The sequence below is a fragment of the Salvia hispanica genome, chromosome 3, assembly GCF_029641045.1.
Source record: "Salvia hispanica isolate PSC_SH4W2 chromosome 3, Shi_PSC_v1, whole genome shotgun sequence".
In the NCBI taxonomy this organism is placed as follows: Eukaryota; Viridiplantae; Streptophyta; class Magnoliopsida; order Lamiales; family Lamiaceae; genus Salvia; species Salvia hispanica.
Window position 1 is genome coordinate 44785346 of NC_142694.1, and position 23956 is coordinate 44809301.

The 23956-nt window shown below is 37.6% G+C and overlaps 4 protein-coding genes across 5 annotated transcripts; all 4 read left to right on the plus strand.

Moving 5' to 3' along the window:
• The first annotated feature begins 2843 nt into the window (after positions 1-2843).
• On the plus strand, positions 2844-4902 carry LOC125210145 (hypothetical protein At1g04090-like). Its single transcript, XM_048109717.2, has 2 exons — positions 2844-3886; positions 4210-4902. Exons 1-2 carry the CDS (start codon positions 2884-2886, stop codon positions 4815-4817), a joined length of 1611 nt encoding a protein of 536 aa, XP_047965674.1. The 5' UTR covers positions 2844-2883; the 3' UTR covers positions 4818-4902.
• A 3816-nt stretch (positions 4903-8718) lies between these two features.
• LOC125212699 (uncharacterized) lies at positions 8719-10323 on the plus strand. The gene is made up of 3 exons (XM_089067836.1): positions 8719-8852; positions 9039-9164; positions 9348-10323. The coding sequence occupies exon 3, from the start codon at positions 9350-9352 to the stop codon at positions 10070-10072; it is 723 nt and encodes a 240-aa protein (XP_088923962.1). The 5' UTR covers positions 8719-8852; positions 9039-9164; positions 9348-9349; the 3' UTR covers positions 10073-10323.
• A 980-nt stretch (positions 10324-11303) lies between these two features.
• On the plus strand, positions 11304-14213 carry LOC148930910 (putative late blight resistance protein homolog R1B-16). The gene has a single exon (XM_089067668.1). The coding sequence runs from the start codon at positions 11321-11323 to the stop codon at positions 14021-14023; it is 2703 nt and encodes a 900-aa protein (XP_088923794.1). The 5' UTR covers positions 11304-11320; the 3' UTR covers positions 14024-14213.
• A 1828-nt stretch (positions 14214-16041) lies between these two features.
• Positions 16042-22348, plus strand: LOC148930911 (uncharacterized). Of its 2 annotated transcripts, XM_048112935.2 has the most exons (3): positions 16042-16121; positions 16354-16515; positions 21503-22348. In XM_048112935.2, exon 3 carries the CDS (start codon positions 21505-21507, stop codon positions 22225-22227), a length of 723 nt encoding a protein of 240 aa, XP_047968892.2. In that variant the 5' UTR covers positions 16042-16121; positions 16354-16515; positions 21503-21504; the 3' UTR covers positions 22228-22348. The 2 variants fall into 2 exon arrangements, with proteins under 2 accessions (XP_047968892.2, XP_088924024.1); XM_089067898.1 differs by lacking the exon at positions 16042-16121 and having other exon boundaries at positions 16133-16515.
• Positions 22349-23956: the final 1608 nt, after the last annotated feature.

Consider the following 23956-nt stretch of genomic DNA (forward strand, 5'->3'; position numbering starts at 1 on the left):
GAAGAAATATTAAAAAGTACAAGAGAGTTCTAATTCAATTACTATATATATACTGAGTACTAGTACTATTTTAGATTTTAAAAAATCAGTCATCGCCATTACATGGTAGTATGAACCAAATTATTACTATTGTAATCATTTCTATTTATTGATTTATGGACACTTATATCTAAGTAGTATTAACCAAATTATGACTATTGTAATTAATTCTGTTGTAATGTAGTTGCCAGTTAACAAAATTGTAAATTTAAAAACAAAATTCGATGAGAACTACTATTATTGACAAAGGTTTTTCTTCTATAAACATAATATAGATTTGGTGGAGTAATGCATAAATATTAAGTACTACTCCATACTTATCAATATAAAGCATCCATCTCAACAATATTTTGACCGAACTAGTTAAATATTTTTAATTCATGTGATACTCTTTTGAGTATATATTTCTTTTAGACACATATATTAAAAATAATTTGTTAAATAGATAGTGAATAAAGTAAAAGAGATGAAGAGATAATATAGTACAATAAATTTTTGTCAATATAAAAATGACTCAATTATCAAGGAATAAATTAGAGAGTGAATTATCATTGTCCTACAGTCTAGACTCTGGACACACTAACTCATAACTTAATTGCTAACTACAACTAAATAATAGTCATTAGATATTCAAATTAAGGGCTTAGATCATTAATCCCTAAATATCAATACGATCAACAAAAAAACGTCAATAAGGCCATATGATTAATTCCAAAAAATATCAATAGGGGTATTAATGTCAATTAACTACATATTTAATTATAACTAACTTTTAAAAGAAATCCCAAAACTTTAAATTCATATAACATATATCAAATTAAAGATAATTTCATAAGGATTCCAACGATATCCTACGTGCATATGTTCCGACGTCAAAATTTGTAAAAAAATTTGAATTTTTTTAATTTTTTCGTACAAGCAGAAATGTCAACATACTATATAAAATATGTCAATATAATACATGTAGAATGTCAATATAAGCAATGAGTTAACATTCTTAAAGCATTGTGTTGACATTTTCAAAGCATTGTGTTATATTTTCGAAACACTATATTCACATTTTCATCCAAAACCCTAATTTGGAGTTTTTTTTATCTTTTTTTTATTTTATTAATAAAAGCGAAAAATTACACGTGGCAAATTGTAGACCACATGTTTTCTAAAATCCTATGGCCTTAAATTAGTTATAGTTAGCAATTAAACGATGAGTTAGCAATTGATCACTCCCCTAACTCATATTATCAAATAAATCATTATACGCAAATTAAGTAAATTTGGTCAAATCTTGCGAGAATAGGTCATTATCACAAGTAATCAGTGTGCTAATTGACAAAATAATTCCTGAACATGATCTTAATAAAATTGTCATGCATAAATTCGAACAGTTTGATATTCAATTTTAAAATCAATATTTGATTTTAATAGGTTCAATCTAGATCACAATATTTCTATAATCCGTGAATAACGAGAGACCAATTATTATTCACCAATTTGAACTTGTCGTGTTAAATAAAATCACTTTCTCGCAGCTCTCTCCCTTTTATTGATGACGTGTTAAAAACGTGCGCTAAATGTAAAATTATCTCTTCCTTACTGATTAACGTTTAATGCATTAAATTCTGTATTTAATTTAGGCGTATCTTCAACTTTTTTAAGGCATTAAGCCACGTCAGATTCTTTTGAAAAATTAGTCGTGGGGAACTCTCTTAAAAAGTTAAATAACCATTTTTTAAAAAAAATATTGTCGATGCTTTGTGTAATTACTAATTTCATGACGAATTGCCGCTATTCTTTTTCACCAATGCTTTTTTCAGACATTCTCGATAGATTTAGTTGTTCATAATTATTGCAACATATGTATCATTTATATTATGGAGTAGTATTTTGTGTTTATTATAAGAACCAGGATTGGTACCTTAAGGTGTAATTACTTGCATTGTAAACTAATTGTAACGTAGAGTAACAACAACCGAGCCTCATGTGATTAGTGTTGTACAATAATGTAATACCCACCAATTCGTGATTTGTGATATATATCAATTTCTTTAAGTTGGGAAAAGCAGGGTTTGATAATCAACCCTCGTTCAACTATAACTTTAATTCTGGTATCAAAAAGCAATACGTGTCGCCGCTAAGTAATTTAAACAAATATACCAAAGTAATTAAATTGGACTGAGATGTACAAACAAAAGAAGCAATAACTCTAAAATTAAGGATAAATATGGATTCAAACGTAGCTGACCATTATTCATTCATGTATAGTACTCCGTATATCTTTACTAGGATTTAGTTCATGAGAAGTTGATGATTATATGAATTATGATAATGAGTCAGTAATTACCCTTGTCCAACTAAAATAATCACACAACTTAATTATAAAGGGAAGAGTCGTAATCACTCTCATCCAACTAAAATAATCACACAATTTAATCATAAATAGAATAATGATAATTAGTCTAGTCATTCTAACTCCTCCATTTAAAATAATCACACAACTTAATTCTAAATAGATAGTCATGCCAACTAAACGGTACCTCAATATACAATGAAATACAGTAACTAATTAAGATAAGTTAATCTTCATTTGCTGTTTTTCCACGTACAATTGGAAAAGAAGCCATGCATCAATTACTTACACGACAAAAATATATAACTTAATCTTCTTCTTCATTAAACCACATCATTATTATCATCAATGCATCATCATCATTGCATCAACCGTGTGCCGAATTCTCAATATGATAATGCTTAGAATATGCTCCCTCTAATAATTCAACTCTATAAATACCTTCTTCTAATCTCTCCAAACCCTCAATATTCTAATTTGCTACTATAACCATCGACATGGCCAACAATCTCCGCTCCTCCTCCAACGTCAAAGCCGCCGCCACCGCGCCTCTTCCAATCGACACCGTCTTCAAACTCCCTTCCCCACCGCCTACTTGGCCACCGGGCGGCGGCTTCGCAACGGGAGAGATCGATCTCGGCGGCCTCCAAGTCCGCCAAGTCACAACGTTTCAAAAAATCTCCACAACTTACAAAGGAGGCCCCGCCGATTTAGGCGCCACCTTTCTAGAACCTTCCCCAATACCGGATGGATTCACCATGCTCGGCAGCTACGCTCAGCCCAACAACCAACCGCTCTTCGGTTGGGTTTTGGTCGCTAAAACGAACGCAGTCGACACATCGGGTCAAATTATGAAGCACCCAACTGATTACACTCTCGTCTCGACCAACGATGATGCCCACTTCTGGCTCCCGACTCCGCCCGACGGCTTTAGAGGCGTTGGGATAGTCGTCACCGCCTCACCGGAGAAGCCGGCCCTGGACAAGATCTGCTGCGTCCGGGCTGACTTCACCGACGAGGCAGAGGCTGAAAGCCAGATTTGGGGAAACTTGCATGTAGCAAGGCCAAAAACTAATGGGAGCAATGCCAAATTAGTAAGCGTGGGCACATTTACAATCCAAGGAAATGACAATAATACCCTTATTCCGTTATCTTGTTTGATTAACAAGAAATCATTTTTATCCGCCATGCCTAATCAAGCCCAAATTGAAGCTGTGTTTGCATCGTATGCTCCGTATATATACTTCCACCCTGATGAAAAATACCTCCCTTCCTCTGTGAATTGGTATTTCAGCAACGGTGCCTTGCTGTTCAAGAAAGGAGAGGAGTCGAATCCGGTCCCCGTCCTACCGGAAGGCTCGAACCTCCCGCAGGGCGGTACGAATGATGGGTTGTACTGGCTCGACCTCCCGGCAAAGCCAGACGGCTCTAGGGTTAAAATGGGGGACTTGCCGACCGCGGTGGCTTATCTTCACTTCAAACCAATTCTTGGTGGGTCAGGTACATACTACTCCCTCCGTCCGCGAATAGGAGTCTCGTTTTTCATTTTAGTCCGTTCGCTAATAGGAGTCCCGATTCACTTTTATCACAAATGGTAATAGATCCCACATTTCACTAACATTTCATTTAAAACTAATACAAGTATATATAACTGAGACTCTTATTGGAATGACTTTTTTACACTCACTTTTCTTATCAGAAAAGCAAAAGATTAAAATAATTTGTCGGACTTTTTTTTTTCTAACTACTACTTACTAGATATTTTGCTAGCATAAATATTTGCGTCTTTACTTTCGTGTGCTTAAAAGATAAGTTTTTTGCAGCGACGGATATCCAGGTGTGGGTGTTGTATCCGTTCAACGGCCCGGCAGCTGCGAAGGTGGGGCCATTCAAAAGAGTCGAATTGGGGAAAATCGGCGAGCACGTGGGGGACTGGGAGCACGTGACACTGAGAATCAGCAATCTCGACGGGACTCTGCGGAGTGTCTACTTCGCGGAGCACGGCGGCGGGCAGTGGGTGGATTCGTCGGAGCTCGAATTCAGCGGCGGCGGAAACAGATTCTCCGTGTATTCGTCGCGGAATGGGCACGCGGCGTATCCTAAGGCGGGGTCGGTTATGCAGGGAGGGGATTTTGTGGGGATAAGGAACGATGCGGCGAAGAGTGCGATGGTGATGGACACGGGGGCGAGGTTCGCGGTGGTGGCGGGGGAGGGGGTGGTGGAGCCGCCGTGGCTGAATTACTACCGGAAATGGGGGCCCACGAGGAGTTATGATGCCGTGGAGGAGTTGAAGAATGTTGGGAAATTCCTGCCGGGGTTTTTGAAGCAGCAGTTGGCCAAGGTGATTAATGGGCTGCCGCCGGAGGTACTTGGGGAAGATGGGCCCATTGGGCCTAAGATGAAGAATAATTGGGATGGGGATGAGAAGTGATCACATTAACTGGACCTAGGTCTATTTATTCTCAAGGTCCTCCAAAATGGGCCCATTTACTTAACAATTCTATTCATAATCTTTATTTCATTCACTATTTTATGTAAAAAAATTGAAATTCTATAAAATTTATGAATTCAGTATTTCTATGTTTGGGATGGTTTATTAAGCATTATGCATGATTGTGAACAAGGTAATTATAGATTAAAGGATTGAAAATTGAGAAACAAGTTAGAAGTACATATTTACATTTCGTTCATTATTCTTTGCGTTTCATGCTGTTCACGCACAACATGTTGTACTGTGTTTTAAAGAATATATTATGAAACTATTAAGTATTGATTTTTTTGTTGAATAATATTTCTTTTATGGTAATATATTTTATATATTAGAATAATACTCCACTTAGTTTTATAACATGGAATATGTGTAATTAACAAGAATTAAGTGTTAATGATTTTTACATGATATTTTATAAAGTGTAAATGATGAAATCCATGTAATAATAATAATAAAAAACTAGTATAATCATGGTATATGAGATTTCATCACTATTTACACTTTTGAATAAAACAAATCAGATTAGTAGTTACTGATTAAAAGAAAATTGAAAACAACTTTTATTCAAAATTATTTACATATTTTGACTAAAGAGATAATAATGCCTCGGTGTGGTGGGGCCATGTGGATGGAATGATGTGAACTAAAGATAATATAGGAAAAAGAATTGAAATTGAAGAAACAAGTTAGAAGTAAATATGCGTTTCGTTCATTATTCTTTGCGTTTCATGCACAATAGACTATGATGTGTTTTAAATAACAGCAGAGCAGAGGATCTGTTCCCATTTAACTATGGAATAAGTATTATCTAAATCTTGATATTCTCTTGGTCCATAAAAAATAGTCTCATTTTTACATTTTGAAATGTCTACAAAAATTAATTAGTCTCATTTCCAAAAAAATAAAAAGTTTATATCTCATACTTTACCTACTTTTTCTCCTTTCTCATATATTACCCACTTTTCCTCCCCTCTTTCTAACTTAACACTTTTTCTCCTTCTCTTTTATTTTACTAATTTTTTTTATTAAAACTCATGTCATGGAGGAAGTATCATGTACTCCATCCGTCCCAGATAATTTGAGACACTTTGGCCCGGCACGGGTTTTAAAAAATCTAATGGAAAATGAGTTGAAAAAATAGGTGGGATGTAGGTCCTACTTTTAAAGTATTAGTTTTATAATAAAATGTGAGTATGAATGAGTTAGTGGAATATGAGGTCCACTACCAAAAACGGTAAAAGTGAAGTGGGACAAATTATATGGGACGGCCCGAAATGCAATACTGGGTCGAATTATCTGAGACGAAGGGAGTAACAGTTAAATTAATTAGGATTATATAATTGAATATCTAGATAATTTGTAGCAAAATTATCTACTTATACATATATATTCTCTAGAAATAGATATTATCTAATAAAATATCTAGATTTTTTTACGAATAAAAGAATAGATACATAATAATATAATATAAAAATAGAGTAGAGAATTCTATAATAGGTGAATAATGCCAATATATATGAGTGTATTGTATATTAGTCTTCATTCACAGTTTGATAACATTGCAATGGAAACTCATTAACGTTAGGAATTGTCTGGATAAAAAGTAGTGTTAACCAATAGTAAATTTTGAATGTGTATGCTATGTGGAATAATCTATGCAAATAATATATATTTTTAATAAGACATTGAAATTTAAAAATGTCGTAATTGACTACAAATGGAAAAAGCATGTCAATTGCGGATTTTTGGTTTGTTTCATTCAAACTCTTGCTTCCTATAGGAGTAGTATTCGTTTCATAGGATGATAAATTTAGTGTTGCTAAATTTCTATGCCTTTATAATGTATTATTTGAATGTACACTTGCCTGATGGAGGTGATTTTGATTCTAATATGCCTTTGATAGTGCTGAATTCGTTTTTTATTGTAATGGAAAGATTGATAACGAAGTTTTTGTTAGTGTTTTATTTTGGTATGGTGTTATTATTCTCCATATTTATTGTACAACTCATTTGTTACTACTATAATATAATTATATGAAATAGTTGTAACCGGATATGATAGGTTACGTACATATATGAAAATCATTGCAGTATGATATATATCTGAAAATGTTTGTAGTAATCCTTCTACGTATAAAATCTTAGCTTCGCAATATCTCGTATGAATGATAGGTTATGAATCATTTGATATTATGAATTTTGCCATGTACTACAATTGATTAGCTAAAAATAACGGTACACATTATGTACCAAATTGAATACAGCGAGATTGAAAAAGTGCCTTTCGCAAAACAAAAATGTTTTCTTTTGAAATTGTCAATTGTTTGTTGTCATGTAGTATCATTGTTTTAAATCCATTTTCTCTTTGAGTATAGTATTATAAATGATTTTGAGTAAAATTACTTTTTGCATATGCAATGTATACCCAAAACGAGTTAATCTGGGTTTATTATAAACGGTCAAACCCCCCGAATTTATATCATCTCTCTCGGCGCTTTAAATAAAATCTAAGCAAGGAAAACTCCACAAACCAATGTTATAGGATCTCAACTCGGGTCGGTGATTCGACCTAGCATTTTTCGATTAGTTTCAGCTTTCCTTCATTTCTATTTGTTTAAACGTCTATTTTGTTTTACCGAATACTATTATACAAAAGCTATACAGAGAGTATTAGAGAGATTAACAATCTAGGTTTTCTTTGTTGAATTGGAGGGCAGAAAATAGAAGTTTGTTCTTTCATACTTCCAGCCTTCTAGACAACAGATTTTCAATCTTTTTTCTCTCTCTCTCCTTTTTTTATTTATTTTTTATTTTTGAATTTTTTTTTCTATCTGTATCTTGTTATGCATGATCAATAAAGAGTTCGAAAATTGAGTCACATCTTCGCTTGTCAATTTTGGGAAACTTAGGCATAAAACAGGTCTTGGTGAGAGTGGTAGAGCATGTTCATTCGCCTTGTGCGTTCAACGGGAGGTCCTGCATATGAGCAGAGTCAGCTAGAGTCAAATGCTAATATCATCCACATTAAGTTGATGCGAAACAACTCCTATGTCACGTTAACTGATCATAAAGGGAACAGAATGCTGGGCAGATGGCTGCGAAAGGAGATATTTGGGAGAAGCAGCAGCTGAGTTAATGGGACGAGTAGTGAAACAAACGAAGATGAGATCAGTCGAGGTGAAAGTGAGCGGATTCACCTTTTTTAGGAGGAAGAAGGATTCTATTTTGGTCTTCTCATTCGCGAGTAGTGTTGTGTACATCGAGGACACGGCTAGGAAACCACATAATGGCTGCCGTCTTCCAAAATTTGATTTTCTTGTGTGAGCGGGAAATGGGGATTGAGGCCGTTGTCCGAGTTTTTCGATGAATTTACTACTCATTGCATTTTGCTGAGTTTCGCATTTGACTTCATTTTGAATTGGGAAGGCTTTTGTCTGCAATTAGCCACAAATAATTATGTGATCAATTGGATCCACAAGTATGAGTCGACTTATTTTATGAGTTTTATAATATAACGTTGAGAAATATTGGATATTGATGATTTAATATTTTCATTTTAAATATTACGAAATTAATCAGGATTTGATTAAATTTTATAATTTAAATTGCTTCTTAAAAAAACTAATGCAATTGTTTACTACTAACATAATTTGGAGAAAGAAAACAAATTATTAGTACTAGTTAAATTGTGTGAATAAATTGGAGGGAAAGAAAAATTGAATTAAAAAAAGAAAATTATGAATTATGTTATCAAACACAAATGGGTAAACTTAATGTTAGTAATTAGTAGTTAATTACGGCTTTTTTAAAACTAATGTAAGTATGTAACCCTATGTAGAAGGTAAAACTAAATGATCCAAATCATTGAACAGAACCGAAAACTTCAACTATATAAACTCGCACAAAATAACTGATATAAGACGTGAGACGCCGCCACCAACAAATCATCGACTGAATCGCTTTCACCTTCAACATGTGCGTATGAACCTAGAATATACACAACATTTTCATTGTGATTGTGAAATTATTGATGTTTCTCGATTAACCGCTTTGCTTTTTTACTCGACACTATCCTTTACCATTGCTATTCCTATGCATTTTTGCGTCTAGAAAGTAAAAAAAATTGAACACAATTCATAATTGCTTTTTTAATTCTTGCAGTCGGCTCCAGAACTCTATTTGATATAGATATCGAGCCCAATTTTCGCGAATCAAAAACAGAGCAAACCTCGTGGTTAATTGAGATACATCGCAGCTGTCGCCGTCACTACTGATCTACTCTAAAAGGTGTGGTATCGATTCATGATGATATATTATGGCAATCATCAATAATTGCATTAGGTTTTTGAAATTGCAAATTTGGTTATTTTGAATTGGTGAAATTGTATAATGTTACCTGCATTTTGTGTCATTTTGAAGCTGGAGGGTTTATAAATTTGGGGGAAACTGAATAACGATTGATTTTGGTAGGGATGAATCGGGCGGCTGTTGCACTCGGCAGGAACAAGAGGCCTAGGGAATCATCAGGTCTATCAAGTGATGAGCAGAGCATCCTTGACTTGATCCTAAGCAAAGAGGGCTCCGGCATTCAACCTAGAGAGATCAAATACCAGCTCAAGATCCCCGACCCTGTCATCACGAAAGCATCCAAAGCTCTCCTGGCCAGTGGCAAGATCAAAGAGGTGAAAGGCATTCAGCGAGGCGGTGCAGCAAGGAAAATCTTGATGGGAGTTGAGTTTAAGCCCGCTGACGTAGTTAGTGGGGGCATCTGGTACGAGGATGGGAAGATCGACACCGGATTTGTTGATGTTCTTAGAAGGTTCTGCCGCATGCGGGTGATGAAGAGCAAGGTTGCTACTGTGGAGGGGCTGCACAAGGCTGTGTCGGAGGGCAAAGTGGCTACCGTTGAAATCCCTAAGCTGCAGCTGACTGAGTTGCTGACTTCGATGGTGTTGGATAATGAATTGGTGGAGGTGAAGAGCACTGGTTTTGGATTATTTTTCCGGATTCCTATAGGGGAAACGTGTTACAAGCTTCCGAGTGCAGCAGGAGGGGCTAAAAAGGATTCGGTTGCAGGTAAATTTGCTTCGATTCCTTGTGGCTCGTGTCCCAGGATTGCTGTGTGCACGCCCGATGGGGTTGTCTCCCCGACCACTTGCGTGTATTACAATCAGTGGTTAGACATCAAACTCTAAACTCCCAACTTACTGAAGATGTTTCCCTTGAGATACACACATTCTTGGTGTTTTTTTGGCATTGGTCTTTATCTTTAAAACTACTAGATGATTTGAAGTTTTAAATCGGTATTTGAATTCTTGATTTGGAGTGTTCTGTATTGTGCAAAAGAGGATGAAGCATGGCATCATAATTTTGTTATGTTGGTTTGTTCAATGGCAACCAAAATGTTCTCAATAGAGTTCCAATAAAATTACTAGGTTACATTTTACATGTACAATTCCACATGAGAACTATCGATGGATCATTGTTTCATTCACACGGTTAGCACTTAGCACCATGAATATCTGGAAGACGAGAACTTGTGGAAAATCTAAGCCATTTCTTCTTCTCACAATGCTTGATACACGGCTGCAACGAGATTGCTCGGGTGCTTGCCAACACGGGGAAGAAATACCCAACAACAACGAGAACCAGAGTGAAAAAGAGTCCTCGAATGATTCCTCTCGAGTCTCTCAACCTCCAAAATAGAGTGTTGAGACTTGAGATAAAGATTCAACAATAGTTGGCTACGCATAGGATTAAGCATAATTCAAAATAAAGGGTTATTTCAAGAATTGATTTATAAAGGGTTATTTCAAGAATATCAGCAAAATAAAAGACAAAAAAAAAATGAAAATTTGAAGAAGAAACTAAAATATGAGCCTAGTCCCGATTTACCTTTTTCGACGGAAGTGTTATTTATTCTTTGTATCTTAATTTTTAAAAAGAAAATATAATATTTTGCTAGTAAATAAATATATTCCATAGAAATATGTCATATTTTCTTTTCAGCCCATAAAATAGAAATAGATCATATTCATATTTTCTCTCTTACTTTATTATTTATATGTACTGGATTTTGGAACTGAATAGGGCATTCAAGAATTTAAATCACTTCAAAATCTTCTAATTATCATGTTAAAGATTTAAACCGAAGGTGTATTTAGAAAAAATCTGTTTTGGGTTGTTGATTCAACAATATTCATTCTATAGTTGTCCCAAAAAGTTTTCAAGATTTTGTCGTGATTACTATGTTTGTAGTGATGTAAATTGTTTATATATTGTGAAATGTAGTTGCAGTAGACGGTTAGTCTATGGATTATTCTACTTTATTAATTGACCCCACAAATTGAACACTAAATGGAGAATCAAATTATTGATTACAACACGCACTAGTGATTTCACTAAATGCTAAAATTGAAATTTGATTTACAATTAAACCTATTATGCACCTCAATATTACTGAACATTCTCACTTTCCTTTGAATCTTCCAAAACAGACCAAAAATCCATCCATGGCAGCAGCTTTCGCAGCTTTAGTCTCTCTTGAAAATACTTTACGCCTTATCTATAATCACCCCAACCATTCCTTTCACTTTGAGGAAAAACAGACTCAATCCCTTGGAAAAAGTGTCCGTTTCCTGATCGATTTCATGAAAAGCTACGACAATTCTCATGGAGCCACAAAAGAAGCCGCAGAAGCTTTAGAGATGCGAATTGCGCGTGCAGCTCAAGTGGCGGAGGATGTGATCGAATCACATATTGTGGATCACATCCGTGGTGGAAAGACAAGATCATCTCGTTTCCTGTTGGATCTGCAGAAAGCAATCGAATGCACGGATTACATGAGGAGAAAAGCTTTAAACGTGAGAGCGCCAAGTGGAAGGGAGCTGCAGCAGCAGACCACATATTCGTCATCATCTTCAGCCCAGTCAACACCTCTCAACTCTACCATGGTCGGATTTGATGATATCTTACTCCAACTTCTACACCTTCTCACTGGAGTTCCCTCAAGTCGGCGTGTCATCCCCATCCAAGGCATGGGAGGGATTGGTAAGACGACGCTTGCTACACATATATTTCAACATAAGTATATCGTGGAGCACTTTGATGTTTGCCTATGGGCAACGGTATCTCAAGAGTATAGCCTTCACAAAATTCTGTCTGAGCTCTTGTCTCATTTAAGAAAATCCAGTAGCGGAACTATTGATGAGTTGCAAGAAAGGTTATACAAGAGTTTACGTGGGCCAAGGTATTTGATTGTTCTAGATGATATGTGGAACGCCAAGGCTCTGGATGATATGATATTCCTGTTTCCGGACACAAACAATGGAAGTCGAATTGTTGTGACTACTAGGCATTCAGATGTTGCCGGACATTTAAGCGTTTCTCCTATTGCAATGAGTTTTCTAGATGAGGACAAGAGTTGGCACCTATTTTGTCAAAAAGCATTTGCAGAGCAGCAAGGTTGCCCACCTGAGTTGGAGGAGACTGCAAAGAAGATAGTTGCAAATTGCAAAGGACTTCCTCTCACAATTGTTGTTGTTGGAGGTCATCTCAGAAAGTCCTCAATGGATCTAGACTACTGGGAGCATGTTGCAGAATCAACACTGAATCCCACGGGGAGCGATGAACATTGCTTGAATGTATTATCTTTGAGTTACAACTACTTGCCTGTTCATCTGAAGCCATGTTTCCTATTCCTTGGAGCATTTCCACAAGATGAAATTATCTTTAAGTGGGATGTTTATAAACTCTGGATTGCCGAAGGATTTATACAACAGGGCGGATATTCCAGCTTGGAAGAGGCTGCAGAGTCTTATTTATGGGATCTCTATCAGAGAAATCTCATTTTAGTTGATAAGTGGTATCACCTTGGTAATATTTATAGATTTAAAGTACATGATCTAGTAAGAGAAATGTGCCTAAAGATTGCCAAGGAGGAGGAGTTTTTACATGTGTTTCAAGCACCAAGAGCCATAAATAGGGAGCGTCGAGTTGCTATAAGTGGAGAGGCGAATCATGAAGCAATAGCCTCTGATGCTCCAGTCCGTTGTGTGATATGGGAAAGGGGTCGTCGCGACATCATAAATCTGCATGACTTGAAACTATTGAGAACATTGTGTAACGTTGCTACGACATCAACAAGTGGTTCAATTTTTCAACAACTTAACTTACGGTATCTTAATGTTGATCTTGGTTTCATGATTCGCCCAATGCTTTATTATCTCCCATCGTCAATGTCATTGCTTTGGAATCTGCAAATCTTAAAAATTAATATAGCAGATCAATCAAAAGTGGTTGCACCCTATGAGATATGGGAGATGATGCAGCTTAGGGATATCCAGGTTGACACGATTTGTCTCATTGATCCTCTTCCGGTCGACAGATTAGACCAGACAAATCACTTGGTAATGAGAAATCTACGCACACTTTTCAGAGTGGAGAATTTTAGGCTCAGTGATGAGGTTTGCAAGAGAATCCCGAATGTCACGGATCTGCGGTTATCCTATTGTGATGAAGTGAGTTCGTATTACTGTCCCAGTAATCTTAGCCGTTTCCATCATCTGCAACGCCTATCATTGCACTTTGATGGAAATTCCAAGTGGCGTGAGTTTGTTACGAGCCTCACTTTCCCAAGCACACTTGAGATGTTGCGTTTACTTGGTTGCGGTGTTGATTGGGAAGAGTTGACAACGATGGTTGGATCACTGCCTCAATTTTTCGTGCTTCAATTGCTTCGGGATTCAGTCATTGGATCTACTTGGAATCCCGAAGAGGGGAAATTCCTTAGATTGAGATACTTGATGATCCATGGTTGTGACGATCTAGTTTACTGGAATGCAGACAAATGCCATTTTCCAGTCCTGGAATGTCTTTATCTTGGATATTTGTCTAAATTGAAAGAGTTTCCTTCGGGTATTGGAGAAATAGCAACACTCAAATATATTCAATTGAAATGTTGCAGCGAATCTTCGACCATTTCAGCAATGAGAACATTAGTGCAACGAGAGGACCAAGGTACTGACAACCTTCGACTTAATGTATATTTTCAGGGTGATGAGGAAACACTCAAGAGCTTCAAGCATAAGGTTCAACAAGAGGGTCTGACAACCACTAATCTATCTCTGCATCTCATGAGATCCTAATAACCTGCATTTTACTGTTCTTAATATTTTTTTTTATATAAATTTCAACAGTTTTATTTTTAGTTTAATTTTATTTGTTAATTAGGATTGCTTATACGTATGCTTACAAGTAGCTTATCTACCACCCAAAACATCTTGTACACTCTCAAAACTCAAATTTCATGAATAAAAGCAAAAGAATTGGCATGCCCTTATAGTAGCCAAATCCAATCATTCTTCAATAATCAATAAACAATTCAGACTGGAATAGTTTTGTACGGCAGACGTCAGAGTGGGGGAGACCTCTCCATAAACTATAAATTACTTGATACTCCTCTAAGAATATTGTCGTCTCCATCTCTAGCAACTTGATAGAGCTATTTCCTACCCTCTCATATTCACACACAATTAAATAATCCCCCCCTCCCCCCCCTCTCTGCCCCTCATTTTCCTGCTTCTTTGCTTTAAGAAGATTGATTACAATAATACAAAAATAGCACATTTAAGTACAAAAATAAAACAATTAAATTGCAAAAAGAGATAACATTATTAATCTAATCTCAACTTTTTCACTTGGTACAAAAGGTACGCACCACTATCTTATCATCACTGATGTCATTACTTAGAGCATCTCCAAGGGAAGGATAAATGGACATAACTACCATATTTATCTTTTCTATATAAAAAATTATTCTTCAAGGGTAGGGATATTTGAGAAGGTATTATACCTTCTTTTATTTGTGAATATATATTTACCTCTTCTTGGTAGAAAAAGTAAAAAGTTAGTCATTTTTGTTTGTCTTTTCAATTTACCTTCTTTCCTTGGAGTCCATTACTTTTTAAGAATGTATAATAACTTTTTTGAGAAGGTAAATGAGAAATATAACTTTTCAATATATCTTTTCCCCTTGGAGATGCTCTCACCTAGTCTTAATGGATTCTTAGAGATGTAGTTCTCTGACTTCTTATGCAATTACGCGTTTGATATTTGCGAGAGTTTGAGCATCCCGGTTACTTCTATAACACCATTGACGCGTCCGACCTCTGCGCTCTCATATACTGTCTGCAATTTCACAACAAAACCAACAGAAAAATGGGAGGATTCAGTAGAGATTCCCGGTTGTCTGTTGATTCCAGCGGTGGATCTGCTGGAACTGCATTTCCCTCAGAGTCTTAGCTACAAACACATGGTGGACACTGCGATCAACATTCAAAAATCGGCCGAAGTCATCATCAATTGAATAAACGACTGGCAAAAATGGAGAGAGACGTGGGCAACAACTGTTTCAAATTGGAGGGAAATGAGGGCAAAAGTGGGAGAATATTTTGTTTTCAATAGAATGGAGAAACGAGCAACCCTTCTACCTTCTTTTTCCCATGACTGAGTTACACTGCATACAAAGATAGTACTAGTATATGAGAGTGTGAAACCCGCCTGTTTTTTACCGGCCGGGAGAGTGTTTTCGAGGCTACCAAACGAAAGATGGAGATAGTGAACAATGTTTTTTCATGCTATTTCAAGGCTACCAATCAAACCCTTATAATATACTACTGTTGAGAAAAATTGAATCTTAGTAATTTAATATTGCAATTTCAAAGGTTATGAGATTGATCATAATTTGACCAAATTTAATAATTTAAGTGGTTGCTAACCCAATAAATTATCATCTTTCTTCTTGAAAATAACACTAATGCAATTGTTTACTACTACTAAGTTTTACTAAGTTTTGGTAGATAATAACATAAATTTTAATATGACAGTAATAAAGTTGGAGAAAAGAAAACAAATTATTAGAGCATTAAAATTTAGGTGAATAAATTGGAGGGAAAGAAAAATAGAATTAAAAAAAAGAAAATTATGAACTATGTTATCAAGCACAAAAGGGTAAGTTTTATGCACAGATAAAAAAAAATGTTTATTACTACTGTGTACGAAAAGAGTCGCATTGGGCTGTATTTAAAAAATAAAACAAAATAATGTAACCCTATATGGAATATTAAAAAGGTAAAACTAAATGATCCATTGCATTGAACTGAAACCGAAAACTTCGACTAAAAACTCGCACAAAACAACTGATACAGACGCCACCAACCTATCAGCTGCGCTTTCATTGTGATTGTGAGAATCTTTTCTTTTGAACAATTTGATGTTTCTCGCTTAACCGCTTTGCATTTTCTACTCAAAATTCCAAACAGTCTCCTTTACCGGTGAAAAGAAGCTGCTATTCTTATGCATTTGAACACAATTCATACATCACCATTGCTGATTTTATATTTCTTGCAGTCGTTTTTTTTAAGAAAAAGCAAATTTCCAGAACTTAACTGCTCCAGAACTCTATTTTTTGATATAGATATCGAGCCTAATTTTCGCAAATCGCATGTGCGATCGAACTAAAACAGAGCAAACCTAGCGGTTAATTGAGATACATCGTCACTGCTGGCAAACTCTACCTGCAACTGTTGAACTCGCTCTCCGGTTTTCTCCTGCCAGTCCTTCCGATCTACTCTAAAAGGTGCGCTATCTATTCATGATGATATGTATTATGCCAATCATCACTAATTGCATGAGGGTTTTGAAATTGCAAATTTGCTTATTCTGAATTGGTGAAATTGTACAATGTTGCCTGCATTTAGTGTTTTTTTGAAGCTGAAGGTTTTATAAATTTGGGGGAAATTGCATAACTATTGATTTTGATTAGGGATTGTTAGAAAGGAAAATCAATTAAGGGGCGAGAAGATTGTGTAGATCACGGTAATTAGGAATTTGTGACTAGGGTAAATCTTAGCATATATGGGTAATCCCTAGCCTATTTAAATAGGGTGTGTATATTGTGATTGAGAAGTAGTCGAATGAATACAAAAACACACTTTCAACATGGTACCAGAGCAAAGGCTCAAAACAAAATCATCATAGCTTGAGAATACTAAATCTCGGTCATGGCAGATCAAGGAGACAACAAGGAGGACAAACCCAACATCAACGATGATTCAAGATTAAGAATAAGTAAAAACGTTACTCTGGCAGTCAAGCTCAACGGATCCACTTACCCCCTTTGGCAGAAACTGATTAGAATAGCCAGTGGAGGCAGACGAGCACTCTGGCATCTCACAGGAATACCGGCACCAACGGAACCAGGAGCGAAGGGCTATAAACGAATGGGAACGAGACGCTTGTTCATTCAAGTTTCTCACCAGATTGAGCGAACGATACGATGCGATTAGGCGCGACATCCTCCAAGAGCATCCACTGCCCTCAGCCGAAATCGCGTACGGACGAGTGAAACGAGAGGCTACTCGGCTCAAAATCATGCCACCGGCAGCAAACTCGGACTCTCCGACTGTCGCAACCAACGAGGACTCATCATCGGGCGGAGTGGGGCTAGGATTCGTTGCCCGGAGTCAACCACCGCCACCGCGAGCCGCCGGACCCAATCGCAGAGGAGGATTCAAACCAGACAAATCAAAATTGTGGTGCTCCCACTGTGGTAAACAAAAGCATACCAGAGAATCGTGCTTCCTCCTCATTGGTTTCCCTAAGTGGTGGGACGAGAATCAAAAGGCGAAGGCGAGGCTGGCCATCGGAATGGAGGAAGGCAGCGGCGGTGGAGGTGGCAGGGGCGTCGGGCTATTCGTACAGGGAGTGTGCAACCAGGATGCCACCAACACTCGTGGGAGAATAGGGGATGTCGGAGGTGGCGGAAGATCCGGCGAGACCACCGGAATCGGCGGAGCAGCTTTTGCAGAAAGGAAAGGGGGCGGCGGGTCGATGGGAGGTAACGGATTAGGATTCTTGAATCCTAATCCCAAATTTCTTTTGCAGATTGATCCCTCAAATATTAACCTTGCAAAAAGAAAACCCCATCTACCAGAATATTTATATCATGCTCCCCATAATTCCAAATATATGCAGTTAGGACCCCAGCTCTCTAAAATTCGAAATTCAGCCCCTAAATTACATGAAAAGTCTTTTTGTACTCCAAACCGGTTTGCCCCCTTGCAATGTATCCCTATTGCATGTATAGCTCAAAGTAGAAACGACCCTAAGGAGAGTGGGTGGATTTTTTACTGTGGGGCTACTGATACCATGTCTTATGATAAAAAGGATTTTACTGATTTATGTGAGGGGTCAAAAAGTCAAATACAAACTGCAGATGGAGAGTTGACTGTTGTGAGTGGGAGTGGGACTATTGAAATTTCTCCTACCCTGAAACTCAAAAACTGCCTTTATGTGCCCAAATTATCTCATAAACTCATGTCCATTAGCCATGTGACGAAAGAATTAAATTGTACTTTACTGATGCATCCAAACTTTTGTGTATTACAGGATATCAGAACGAGGAGGATAATTGGGCGTGGCACTGAGCGTCAAGGCCTCTACTACATAGATGAGATTGCTCAACAAGGTGGCACCGCGATGCTTGCTCACGGATCTGTGAATCTGGAAGCTTGGTTGTGGCATCGTAAATTGGGACATCCATCTTCGGGTTATTTAAAAATTCTTTTTCCAAAGTTTTCTCAATTTAAAGATATTACTTGCGAGTCATGTGTGTTGGCAAAAAATCACAGACAGTCTTTTCGATCAAATGATACTCGTGTTAAGGATATTTTCTCTTTAGTGCATGCTGACGTCTGGGGTCCGGCCCCTATTAGTGGTGATCATGGTTTCAAATATTTTTTGATTTTTGTGGATGATTGCACTAGATTGACATGGGTATATTTTTTGAAGAATAAATCTGATGTTTTTGAAAAATTTACTCACTTCTTTACTATGATCCAAACACAATTTCAAACAACAGTCAAAACCCTTAGGTCTGACAATGGCAGGGAATTCGTTAACAAAGATATGTCAGAATTTTTTAAGGAGAAGGGTTTAATTCATCAAACCTCGTGCCCCTACACGCCCGAACAGAATGGTGTAGCCGAAAGGAAGAATCAGATAATCCTAGAAGTTACACGGGCCCTTTTCTTTGACTTAAATGTGCCTAAATTCCTCTGGCCTGAAGCAGTTGCTACTGCCGTCTACCTGATTAATAGACTGCCTACTAAAATACTAGGTATGAAAACACCTTTGCAAACTCTCTCATCTCTAACTGATATTCCTACACCTCTCGCACTTCCGCTTAAAATCTTTGGTTGCTCGGTTTATGCGCATGTGCCAAAACATGAAAGGAACAAATTTTCTGCATGTACAATAAAATGTGTTTTTTTGGGGTATGGGATAAATCAGAAAGGGTATCGATGCTATGACCCGGGGTCTCGAAAAATTATAACAACCATGAATTGTAATTTTTTGGAGAGTGAATATTTTTATCACACCCAAACTCGGGGTCAGGGGGAGAGTTATAATCTTCAGAGGGAATGTGAAATAATTAGACCCCTTAATTTGCGTGTGCCACAATCAAGCAACTCAATCGTGGAACTAACATAACAAGCTAGTGTCATCGCCGAGCCAGTCACATCTGCTGTGGAGCCTCCTCAATCGTCTACGTCTGATTCTAGTCCTCCTCCAGTGATATCCGAAGTAATTCTTGAAAGTACAGTTATTTCCTCTAACAATTCTGGTGTAGATGAGGGCGAGAATGCAGCCATTGATGGTGATACAGGCCGCTATGTACTTCCTTTTAGAAGTACTCGGGGAATCCTAGCAAAGAGATATAGTCCTGAAAGGACCAGCAAAGGCAGATATTCTATGGCGAATCTGGCAAAGGCAAATTTAACTGAGATGGCAAGGGCATTCGATGCAGCCCTCTATGAGGAGGAAGAATTGCCCCAAACAGCCGAAGAGGCTATGAAAATTCCACACTGGAGGGAAGCAATGCTAGTAGAGATGCAGGCTTTGATGAAAAACAGCACCTGGGAAATATGTCTGAAACCGGATGGAGTTCGAACAGTAGGGTGTCGATGGATCTTCACCATCAAGAGGAGGCCAGATGGGTCAATTGAACGGTATAAAGCAAGACTAGTAGCCAAGGGATACACTCAGACCTATGGAGTTGACTACGCCGAGACATTCTCACCTGTGGCGAAGATGAGCACTATTCGGGTGCTATTTGCAATAGCAGCAACCAGAGAATGGCCGTTGCATCAGTTCAACGTAACGAACGCCTTCTTGCATGGGGAGCTCAAGAAGCTGGTTTATATAGATGCCCCTCCGGGGTCTACTGGAGAATTTTCAGGAGGGAAGGTTTGCAAGTTGCAGAGAACACTGTATGGGCTAAAACAGTCGCCAAGAGCATGGTTTGGGAGATTCAACCGAAGCTATGAAGAAATACGGGTACAGGCAGAGCAACTCTGACCACACGTTGTTTCTGAAGAAGAGAGAAGGGAAGATTACGTGTCTGATTATCTATGTAGATGACATGATTCTCACTGGTGATGATGAAGAAGAAATAAAAAGATAAGGAAGAATCTATTTGCGAAGTTCCAAATGAAAGACTTAGGACTACTCAAATATTTTCTGGGAATTGAGGTGCTGAGATCAAGGAAAGGAATTTTTATAAGTCAACGGAAGTATGTGCTTGACCTATTGGCAGAAACAGGATTGATGGAGTGTAAGCCGGCCGACACACCTATGGTTCAGAATCATGGCTTGCGGATAGTTGAAGGAGCAGAACCAACTCACCGCACGAGATACCAGCGCTTGGTTGGGAAACTGATCTACCTTTCCCACACCAGGCCTGACATTGCTTATGCAGTCGATGTAGTAAGTCAGTTTATGCATGCACCCCAAGTTGCACACTGGGAAGCAACTTTGAGGATTGTCAGATACCTGAAAGAGATGCCAGGCCATGGAATTTTGTTCGAAAACCATGGCCACTTGGAGATTCATGGTTTTACGGATGCTGACTGGGCAGGTAACCCAAATGACCGAAAATCTACGGCTGGGTATTTCACATTTGTAGGAGGAAATCTTGTCACATGGCGAAGCAAGAAATAGAAAGTAGTTGCTTTGTCGAGCGCCGAGGCAGAGTTCAGAGGGATTAAGAGTGGGTTGACTGAAATCCTGTGGTTGAGGAAATTAATGACCGAACTAAGCCTCAATTCGCAGAAGTCGTGCAAATTATTTTGTGACAACAAGGCATCAATCAGTATATCTGAAAACCCAGTTCAGCATGACCGTACAAAGCACGTCGAGGTGGATCGGCATTTCATCAAAGACAATATAGAAGCCAAGACTGTAGAGCTTCCTTTTGTGAGATCTGAAGATCAACTGGCAGATATCCTTACGAAGGCTGTAGATGGAAGGAACTTTCATGAAGTATTGGGAAAGTTAAGAATGTGTGACCCATTACTTAACTTGAGGGGGAGTGTTAGAAAGGAAAATCAATTAAGGGGTGAGAAGATTGTGTAGATCACGGTAATTAGGAAATTAGTATAATTCCTGATTTTGTGACTAGGGTAAATCTTAGCATATATGGGTAATCCCTAGCCTATTTAAATAGGGTGTGTATATTGTGATTGAGAAGTAGTCGAATGAATACAAAAACACACTTTCAACAGGGATGAATCGGGCGGCTGTTACACTCGGCAGGAACAAAAGGCCTAGGGAACCATCAGGTCTATCAAGTGATGAGCAGAGCATCCTTGATTTAATCCTAAGCAAAGAGGGCTCCGGCATTCAACCTAGAGAGATCAAATACCAGCTCAAGATCCCCGACCCTGTCATCACGAAAGCATCCAAAGCTCTCCTGGCCAGTGGCAAGATCAAAGAGGTGAAAGGCATTCAGCGAGGCGGTGCAGCAAGGAAAATCTTGATGGGAGTCGAGTTTAAGCCCGCTGACGTAGTTAGTGGAGGCATCTGGTACGAGGATGGGAAGATCGACACCGGGTTTGTTGATGTTCTTAGAAGGTTCTGCCGTATGCAGGTGATGAAGAGCAAGGTTGCTACTGTGGAGGGGCTGCACAAGGCTGTGTCGGAGGGCAAAGTGGCTACCGTTGAAATCCCTAAGCCTCAGCTGACTGAGTTGCTGACTTCGATGGTGTTGGATAATGAATTGGTGGAGGTGAAGAGCACTGGTTTTGGATTATTTTTCGGGATTCCTATAGGGGAAACGTGTTACAAGCTTCCGAGTGCAGCAGGAGGGGCTAAAAAGGATTCGGTTACAAGTAAATTTGCTTCAATTCCTTGTGACTCGTGTCCCAGGATTGCTGTATGCACACCCGATGGGGTCGTCTCCCCGACTACTTGCGTGTATTACAATCAGTGGTTTGACATCAAACTCTAAACTCTCCCAACTTACTGAAGATGTTTCCCTTGAGATACACACATTCTTGTGTTTTTTGGGCATTGGTCTTTATCTTTAAAACTACTAGATGATTTGAAGTTTTAAATCGGTATTTGAATTCTTGATTTGGAGTGTTCTGTATTGTGCAAAAGAGGATGAAGCATGGCATCATAATTATGATATGTTGGTTTGTTCAAAGGCAATCAAAATGTTCTCAATAGAGTTCCAATAAAATTACTAGGTTACATCTTATGAGAACTATCGGTGGATCATTGTTTCATTCACACTGTTAGCACTTAGCACCATGAATATGGAAGACGAGAGCTTGTGGAAAATCTAAGCCATTTCTTATTCTCACAATGCTTGATACACGGCTGCAACGAGATTGCTCCGGTGCTTGCCAACATGGAGAAGAAATACCCAACAACAACGAGAACCAGAGCGAAAAAACAGAGCCCTCCGATGAGGCGATGACTCCTCTCGGGGCTCTCTCAACCTCCAAAGTAGAGTGTTGAGATAGAGATTCCACAATAGTTGGCTACTATTAGGATAAGTATAATTCAACACCAATATTGAATTATAAAGGGATATTTCAAGGAAATCAGCAAAATAAAAGACAACAAAAAAACGAAAATTTGAAGAAGAAACTAAAATATGAGTGTAGTAGAAGATACATTTGGAAAGTTGAAATGAAGTCCTTACTTTTTTTTTATCATAAAGAATATCTATTTGGAATGTAACTTTTATTTCCATGAAATGAGATCCATTTGTCAACTTCTTAATGATTTATTAAGAAATGTAGTATGGTTTCGTCTATGCATCTCGTGACATCCTGATAACTTCCATTTCAACGTGTATGATTCCGTCGATGCATATATTGTGTTTTTTTCATTTGATTTTTTAAAAAATCAACTTATTTATTTAAATTAATTTTATAGAATTTGTTAATTAGAATTAAATCTTATGGGGAGCAGAGTCGCGGATGTTGTGGGGTAACTTCCAGTGAGGATTGTTCTACTTTATTACTCCATCCGTCCACGAAAATTCGTCTCGGTTTGATCGGGCACGGGTTTTAAGAAATGTAATGAAAAGTGAGTTGAAAAAGTTAGTGGATTGTGGGTCCTACTTTTAAAGTATTAGTTTTATAATAAAATGTGAGTAAGAATGAGTTAGTGGAATATGAGGTCCACTACCAAATATGATAAAAGTGAAATGGGACAAATTTTGGGGGACGGACGGAAATGGAAAACTGGGACAAATTTTCGTGGACGAGGGAGTAATTAACACGCATTCATTGCAATTATGGGGAAGGATCACCTGCCGTGGTGAAAACCACAGCACCAGATGCTGTGTGCTTAAACGCAGATTTTTATTCACTAAACGGCAGCATTATGATGTGGAGTACAATTCATTTAATCCTCGCCCACAAAACTTTATTCATTAATCCATTTACATCTTATTTTTATATACTTTAAAGATACGTACAATATTTTTCATTATTAGGATTTCTAAATGTTTTTTGTAAATCCTTTTAATTTTAGTTATAGGTTACTTTAATAATATAACTTTATGTAGATTTTATTATTAAAATATTAAAGATATTCTATAAAAAAATATTAAAAGAAAAAAGTGTGTACTGTAGTTTAACAAAAATTTACTAATTTTCTTTATTATTTTTATTCTTTTAATAGAATATATATTTATTTGTTTGTGCAGTAAAATAATACTT

Excerpts from the sequence above, each read along its gene's own strand:
- LOC148930911 (XM_048112935.2), top strand. The coding sequence starts at position 21,505 with ATGAATCGGGCGGCTGTTACACTCGGCAGGAACAAAAGGCCTAGGGAA.
- LOC125210145 (XM_048109717.2), top strand. The coding sequence starts at position 2,884 with ATGGCCAACAATCTCCGCTCCTCCTCCAACGTCAAAGCCGCCGCCACC. Across the intron at positions 3,887-4,209 it reads ACCAATTCTTGGTGGGTCAG|CGACGGATATCCAGGTGTGG; the intron begins GTACATACTACT and ends AGTTTTTTGCAG.
- LOC148930910 (XM_089067668.1), top strand. The coding sequence starts at position 11,321 with ATGCACCTCAATATTACTGAACATTCTCACTTTCCTTTGAATCTTCCA.
- LOC125212699 (XM_089067836.1), top strand. The coding sequence starts at position 9,350 with ATGAATCGGGCGGCTGTTGCACTCGGCAGGAACAAGAGGCCTAGGGAA.